The 8,208-nt window shown below is 45.5% G+C and overlaps 1 protein-coding gene across 1 annotated transcript; it reads left to right on the forward strand.

Moving 5' to 3' along the window:
• Window positions 1–536: 536 nt before the first annotated feature.
• On the forward strand, window positions 537–7,319 carry LOC104537783 (RAC-alpha serine/threonine-protein kinase; the record flags this gene model as incomplete). Its single annotated transcript, XM_010180774.1, has 6 exons — window positions 537–684; window positions 2,514–2,645; window positions 2,812–2,877; window positions 4,815–4,883; window positions 5,525–5,650; window positions 7,191–7,319. Coding segments are annotated over 6 exons (670 nt in total), but the record flags the coding sequence as incomplete, so codon positions are not given.
• Between the last annotated feature and the right edge of the window lie 889 nt (window positions 7,320–8,208).

An 8,208-nucleotide genomic window follows, 5' to 3' on the forward strand; every position in this document is an offset into this window, starting at 1 on the left:
CAGGTCCCTCTGCAGAGCCTTCCTACCCCTGCTCCCTCCCAACTCAGTGTCATCTGCAGAGTTACTGAGATAAGATACGTGTGCAAAGAGGTGGCACAGTGTCCCCAGCAGTTGGGTACATGTGTTTCAGTGCACCATAGGATTGGAGAAGCTGCGTTTAATTGCTTTGTGCTACATGGGAGCCTTTTGCTTTTTGGTTTTGGCAAGTCTGGTTTTGTTGTGTAGATCTCTGTATCACCAGGGCATGTCTTGAGCTGCTGCCTGAATGCCTGTTAGAAGTTCTGTTGTCTGAAAAGCCTTACGTTGCATCCAGACTGAGGACTTCAGTTATCTCTTGTTTCTGGTACTATTAACAAAGATATATGTTAAAGGTGCTCTTTAACATGCATTCTTACAGTGCTTCAAAATGCACGTAATTCAACGTGTGTTGCATTGATTCATCAGAGAGCATCAGTTGCTCTGTATTCTGTGGTGACACTTGCTGTGGCACATAGTAAAGTCACAAGTAACGAATGTCTTTGCTTATATTTCGCCAGGGAAGAATGGACAAAAGCCATCCAAACTGTAGCAGACAGCCTCAAGAAACAAGAGGAAGAGATGATGGATTTTAGATCTGGCTCTCCCAGTGATAATTCAGGTGCTGAGGAAATGGAAGTTTCTATGACAAAGCCAAAACACAAAGTGGTAAGTGAACGTAGCAGAAATAGCAATATTGCTTTAGGTCTTCTCGAATGGAGGCAAGAAATACCCATCAAGACACGTCTGTTCTGATAACAATTACACAGCTGGTTGTGGATGCAGCTTCTGGAGGAAGCAGTGGTCTCAGCTCAGCAGGTCCCAAGCAAAGCCTGGCTGGGTCCACTGGAGCTCTGAGTTCAGGTGTCCTTACTGGGCGGCTTTCAAGGGCAGCCCAGGTCTGGGTTTGGTTTGCCTGTTTTCCTGTGCTGCAGAGCCTGAGATCGTGGGTCCTGCTGGACCATGTGACGGTATAAACTCTTTGCAGGTTGGCACAAAGATATTCCGGTGGATTTGCAGGACTTAGGGTGAGTCCAGTGAGTTTATTTGCTCTGGATTAAGTGTTTAGGCTAACTCCCAGCCAGCCACTGTGGTATCTGTAGTGTTCCTAGAGCTGGGGTTTCTGCATCAAGTGCAGCATCATCTGAATGCACAGGGCCAGCTCAGCAATGGCCTTCCACAAAAGGAGTATGTGCCGGAGGAGATCTTTGCACTGGGGAGCCCTTTTAGGTATCGGTCTTCAACCTCCCTTCACTTCTTTCTGCCCCCTCATAATTTTGTGTTTGGGTTTCCATTTTCCAAAGCATTCACACCTGCTCTGGTAAGAAGAAATTTGTAGAAGCTTCTTCCACGTGAATGCTGTGTCTGTGGATTGTACCACGGCAAATCTTTGTGTCCTTATCTCACCATTATCATCCTCACTTACTTTCAGAAGTTTGTTTTGATTTTGGGAAAACCAGTGAAGTTTTTAAAGAAAAAAGATGGCCATCCCGCAGTGTCATCACCAAGTGTGCGTGCCAGCCTTGTGTCACGTCAGTGGCTTTAGGCTGATGTGGGTGGCTACGTCCGTGTCACTCTGAGTCGTAGCGGCCACTGGCCATCTGTGTCCTTGACTGCACAGACACTGCTCTTGCTGAGCAGCGCTTGGTAGGAACGCAAGAACCACCTTGCTCGTCAGATACACACGTTATTCTGAGGCAGTGACTGTCTCTGGGCATGTTACTGAGGATAATCAAGACGATTATTGCAGTCCTGACATCAACTGCATTGAACAATTGGCAGAAAGTCTCCTCAGCCAGCTCTGGGGAAGAATATGGAGGAAGTTTGCTGTTGGGAGCATCTTAAAAATATTCCTCAACGGAGGCTGCAGTAGCCTTTGGCTGTGTAGGTCTTACTGTTGCATGTTGGCAGTGGTCATTGATACGACAGTACAGAGCCTATCCTCAGCCTGCAACAGATTCTGATTTTCCCCAACATTTTTCCTAATGGCGAAACAAATAAGAACAAAAGGTGAATCTGTGAGGCAGTTGTTTTGTCTATGGGCTTTGGTGCCGTTCAATAAGGCGCAGGAAAGCTGGTGCCCTTGACAGGTAGGGAACATCAGAAACAAGGTATGGGTTTAAACCCTGGCATCAGAGCAACGTGTGCCTTTTGCCGAGTGTCTACCCTGACGGAGTGGTCAGGATGTTGCTGGGTTAGTAATGTGTTGAGTGGGATTTGCACAGTCGAGCGTTGAGTCCTGTGAAAGATGGTCCTGTTAATTGAAAGCTTATGGTTTTCCCTAAATAGTTTGATTGATTATCTTGGAGAGAGCACTGGCGTTCATTTTATGGAAGAATAATTTCTGCTTCTGAATTCCACTCAGCAAAAGGTTTTAAAAAAACCACATATGCAACATATGTGGTGTTTTCTCACGTGAATGAGAAATTCCAGTCTGAGAATGATATGGTTCTTTTTGTTCGTGTAATTCAGTCCTTGTTTATCTGTATCATTAACAGACCATGAACGAGTTTGAATACCTTAAACTACTGGGAAAAGGCACTTTTGGAAAGGTCATTTTAGTTAAAGAAAAAGCAACTGGACGGTATTATGCTATGAAGATTCTGAAGAAGGAAGTTATTGTAGCTAAGGTGAGTGGATTTGAAACTTGGGAGTGTGATTCACCCGTGATAAAGCCTTCGGGAAAGTCGTACCAAGGATTCTCTGAGTACCTGTAAATAATTGCTCCCTTAATGTTTGAAATGGAGCCCTGATCTGGGGAACCACTTGGCTGATTTCCTTCTGCTTGTGTTTCAGGATGAAGTAGCGCACACGCTGACAGAAAACCGTGTTTTGCAGAACTCACGGCATCCATTCTTAACAGTAAGCGTTTCTCCCTCTGTTGAGGGTAACTCGATATCGTGACAACCAAGCCTTCCCTTATTTTTTGTTATTGATATAATACGTCCAAGGTCTGTGTTTTCAGAGCGCCCGTGTATTTTGGTAACCTGCCATTTTTGGGAAGTACAAATTAAAATGCTTTCAGAAGTCTTCTGGTTCTTGCCGAGCAGGTCCTCAGTACCTCTCAAGACAGTGTTCCAGGGTGTGGTTTTTCTTCTCAGTGAGGGTGCCAGAGCCCTGGCCCAGGCTGCTCAGAGAGGTTGTGGAGTCTCCTTCTCTGCAGACATTCAAAACCCGCCTGGACGCCTTCCTGTGTAACCTCATCTGGGTGTTCCTGCTCCGGCAGGGGGATTGGACTGGATGAGCTTTGGAGGTCCCCTCCAATCCCTAACGCTCTGGGATTCTGTGACTTCATGGCTTACCCATTTAATGGCTTGCTGGCTGAAAGGAGTATCTGCTTTCCTTGTCCTCCACATGCGTGGTCTCCTCTTTGTAGCGGAGATCAGGGTGACCCTGCTCTTGTGACAGAAAAGCTCAGGAAGATTCAGTGGGGCAAAAAACTTTCAATTTTGCCTTTCTGCGTTATTCTTTTAAGCTCCCAGAAACAACTCATTATGGAATCAGAGCACTGGTAATGCCAGCCAAAGGATGGTGGTGGGAGCATGTGGGATGAGACAGGGAAAAGCAGGACTGTGCTGTACCCGCTGCTTTCCCTTTGGATTGGCTTAGCTGTAAAATCAAACCGTGCTCTCAGTGTAGACCTCTGGTGCCAGCTGTCTCTCTGGGTTGAGTTCAGATACCCAGGTTCCACTGCAGGATTTTGTTTCTAGTATTTATTACAAGTTGGCTCTGAATTGTTTCCAACAGCTTAGGCCCTTCTAAGAGACCTGTGTAAGATCCTGGTTGTTTTCTTTGTCCAAGTACACAAGGGCTTAGCTGGACCTTTTAAGCATGGCCTCTGGAAGTAAATACTGGCTGTATTGCATATGATCAGTAAATGTTTGTTGGCATGTCTATAATCCAGTCGACCCTTCCTCTGCAAAAATACGACTGGTTTAAAAATGCCACCCCTAGCAATGAAGATGATGATATCATATGCACTGTTTTCTCTTTAATGCTTTCATAAACCCACATATCCAAAACAAGAAGTCAGCTACGAGTCTGGGTTATGACCAAAAAAGTTAAGACCGTGGCAAACAAGCTGATGTTCCTGTGGCCACAGGAATACCTGTGACAGGACTGCACCAAGGCACCTTGTGACGCCCCGTCACGGCCTCCGCCCGCTCTGTCTTTGTGAGTTGCACCCAAAATGGTACTGACAGCATTGCTCAATCCCCTGCCGGCTGTCAACGGGGAGCAGAGGCCCGGGGGGTGTGCAAATCTGTACGTGTTTCCTATAAAAGTGCAGTAAAACCTTGTCCTCTGGGACGTGGTTGTGGCATCTTGTCTGAGAGATGAAACTGGGGGAGTTTGTGGACTGGGAAGGGAACTTCAGAGCCACTATTGGTACATTTGTATCAGTGTTAACAGGCCAGGACTTGGTTTCACAGCGTTATAGGCATTACTAATGGCTTCTGCAAGGCTTTGTTTTAATGTTTTATTAAATTTATTTAATGAAATAAGTTGGCAGCGGATCAGTCCTCAGCTGCAACAGGAAAGTGGAAGCTTTATAAAAGACCCAAGGGCAAAAAACCCCCCTGAAATAGAAAATTTTGTGTCTGTCTCTGGTTTTGAACATCTATTACACATCACACATCTCCTGTGTGACCTGGTCTGGGTGATCCTGCTCTGGCAGGGGTTGGACTGGATGAGCTTTCGAGGTCCCTTCCAACTCCTGAGATTCTGTGATCCTATTACAAATGCTTTTGTAACTGTTGGTGTGATCCGTCTTCTAAGTTTTGGTTTAAACCTCTTTCCAGGCTTTAAAGTATTCCTTTCAGACACATGATCGCTTGTGTTTTGTGATGGAGTATGCCAATGGAGGAGAGGTAAGGCAAATGCAATAATGTTGAATACTTTAGGATTTTCCTGTACTATTACTAATTCTGCTTGACATTACTTAGCTAAGGTCCACATTTGCAATTCAAATTACTGCAGGTTGTCCCAGTTGAACAGAGCTGTTTGCAGGTTTAACTAGTGTTAAGAATTAAGACTTAATTTTCTTAACTCCATTTGTAGAGAACAGAGGTTTTGGGGGTAAGTTCACGTTTTACATGACAGCAGCTTACTGTAATCTGACGTGTAGTAATTCAAGCAGGCAAGGTTGCTCTTCAGACAGCTTTTAAGACTCTAATGAATATTGTGAGCAACGCGTTACTTTGGAGGCAGAACTAGAAACGGCGAACTGCTGTGGGACAGTCAAGGAGGAAAACTTGGAATAGTAGCACGCTCCTAAATCGTGCGTTGGGCTGTAGTTGTGATGTGTAAATCGTAGCTCAGTCAAAATGAATGTTTACAATTTTCTGTACGTATGAGCTGGTTCTCAGTGTGCGTATGTGGATGTGAGGCACCGTTGTCTCGTCGTTTAATTTGCAGTGCTTTTTAACACGTGTGGGAACGCAGCCGGGTGAGGATGGGAAGGGGCTGGCAGTCCAGGCAGTGTCAAGGTAACCGATTCTTGCTCTTGCAGTTGTTTTTCCATCTGTCAAGAGAGCGTGTCTTTTCTGAAGACCGGGCTCGGTTTTATGGAGCTGAGATTGTTTCAGCACTGGATTACCTGCATTCAGAGAAGAATGTGGTTTACAGAGATTTGAAGGTACGTTGAAAAAGAATATTCCGTAGGCTTTTCGGGATGGAGTTTTTGTTCGTCACAAAAGAAAATGAGCCTGAGCTGTAAGAAAGCCTTTCCTGACTGAGCTGTTGGACTTGACTTTACAGGATGTCTAAACACTTTTACAGTCTAAGAGGCTGTATAATGCATTTGTCAGGACCCTGGCAGCATTTCAGAGAACAGGAAAGGGTACTGAGCTACTTGGGTTGCATTTTCACTTGCCTGCTCATACTCTAAGAGAAATCCTGCTGGGTCTTCTACGTGGTGGAACACAATCCTGGGCTCTTCATGCCAGGTCTCATCAGATTCAAATTCACACTGTGTGAACGTTGTGCTTCCTTGCAGTGTGCTGTGCAGCACTACCTGCATAGTGCCTGCTTGCAGTTAGGCAGTTGGATAAGCCTCAAGTAGCTTATTCATTTGGTGAGCATAGAACAACCAAACAAGAAATCTCAGGGCAAACAAACTTGAGAAATTCTTGAGGAAAATGCAGCAGTAGCATTTTTTTTTCTCCCTGAGAAGTGTTTTCAGAAGAGGATGAGTGGATACTGATAGTTCATTTAGGAACAATCCAAAATGAAGCGTGCTGTTTAATGTTTTCAGGCTACGTCAAAGTCATTTTGGGCTTCCTGCTCTGATTTTTGTCTCCCATATCACCATGATTCCTTGGAAAGTGCCCTTTATGTCATGCACGGTGGAAACTGTCCTGAAATCTGGATGGCTCACTCAAAAATTGGTGGCACAGGCTGAGTAACTGTATAAAGTGATTCTCATGTCAAAACAAACAATGATAGGACAAGGGGTAACGGACACAAGCTGGAACACAGGAGGTTCCACTTCAATTGGAGAAGAAACTTCTTCTCAGTGAGGGTGACAGAGCCCTGGCCCAGGCTGCCCAGAGAGGTTGTGGAGTCTCCTTCTCTGCAGACATTCAAAACCCGCCTGGACGCCTTCCTGTGTAACCTCATCTGGGTGTTCCTGCTCCGGCAGGGGGATTGGACTGGATGAGCTTTTGAGGGCCCTTCCAATCCCTGACGGTCTGGGATTCTGTGATTCTGTGATTCATGTTAAGGGGCTCTTTGGAAAGTGGTTCCTCAGCCTTGCATTTGACTTCACTTTCATCTTGCTATCCTTTACTTATACAGAGTATTTCATAAAATCACGTAGAGTAAAAGCAGGGATAAATTGTGAGGGGCAGTACTTAACACATCTTTAAAAGAACTTGTGTCCTGCTGGTGATAACACTGTAGATGCATAAATACAACATCTGCAGTCTGTGTTCTTTCTGTGTATAAGATTGGTTACCTAAAGACTGCAAATCAGTTACTTGACGTTCCCTAACGAACCAAGGAAAGGAATATAAATGTGTCTTTACATCATTTGTGCTTTGGCAACCGCTGTGGTTCTGACTCCAGCGAGAACAGCGTTGAAAACCGATCAGCAGAAATTCCTGTCTCCCGTTGGCTTGCTCAGGAGCAGTGTGTGTTCTGTGTAATCATGTCTTTCGTTTGGGTTCTCTTCTCAGTTGGAGAATCTCATGCTGGATAAAGACGGACACATAAAAATAACAGACTTCGGACTATGTAAAGAAGGCATAAAGGATGGAGCAACGATGAAAACTTTCTGCGGCACTCCGGAGTATCTTGCACCAGAGGTATGTTAATGTTGCCTGTTGTACCGAATTTTATGCTCAGCTGCCATCTGTGATAGCAGTAGCGACACAGAATAAATCCTGTGCCATAATGTGTTCATACAGTAACTCCTGTTACATAGCATCACATACTGAGAATCTTTTATTCATCATGTTCTGGGACATATCTTTAGCATAGCGATGTGTGATGATTTTTGGCCAGAGTAGTATCTTCCTTCCACTTTTGGGAATGTTTACATTTGACTGCAGCAGTGCTTGCTTCCTGTGTCAGGAATCTAATCTAAAAAACCACTTCTAAATCACTTAAAACACTACTTGATGGATTGGTGGCAGTTCTGCAGTTCGTCTGCTGCGCGTTGGCCTACTTGAAAGCTATCAGCAAGACTTTGGTTAAGAAGTAAATGTGTTGTCCAGTTCTTTTGCTCTTTGAAGACAGTGTAAGCACTGGTGAGGCCGCACCTCGAGTGCTGTGTTCAGTTCTGGGCCCCTCACTAGAAGAAGGATGTTGAGATTCTGGAGCGTGTTCAGAGAAGAGCCACAAGGATGGGGAGGGCTCTGGAGAACAAGCCTGATGAGGAGCGGCTGAGGGAACTGGGCTTGTTTAGCCTGGAGAAGAGAAGGCTGAGGGGAGACCTCATCACCACCTACAACTGCCTCAAGGGAGCTTGTGGAGAGGTGGGTGCTGGTCTCTTCTCCCAGGTGATGGGGGATAGAACAAGGGGAAACGGCACCAAGCTGTGCCAAGGGAGGTTCAGGTTAGAGATAAGGAGGAAGTTCTTTACTGAGAGGGTCGTCAGAAACTGGACCAGGCTGCCCAGGGAGGTGGTGGAGTCACCATCCCTGGCTGTGTTTAAAGAGCGGGTAGACGAGGTACTTAGGGATATGGTTTAGG

This window comes from Mesitornis unicolor, unplaced genomic scaffold, assembly GCF_000695765.1.
Source record: "Mesitornis unicolor isolate BGI_N332 unplaced genomic scaffold, ASM69576v1 scaffold53303, whole genome shotgun sequence".
NCBI classification, from domain to species: domain Eukaryota; kingdom Metazoa; phylum Chordata; class Aves; order Mesitornithiformes; family Mesitornithidae; genus Mesitornis; species Mesitornis unicolor.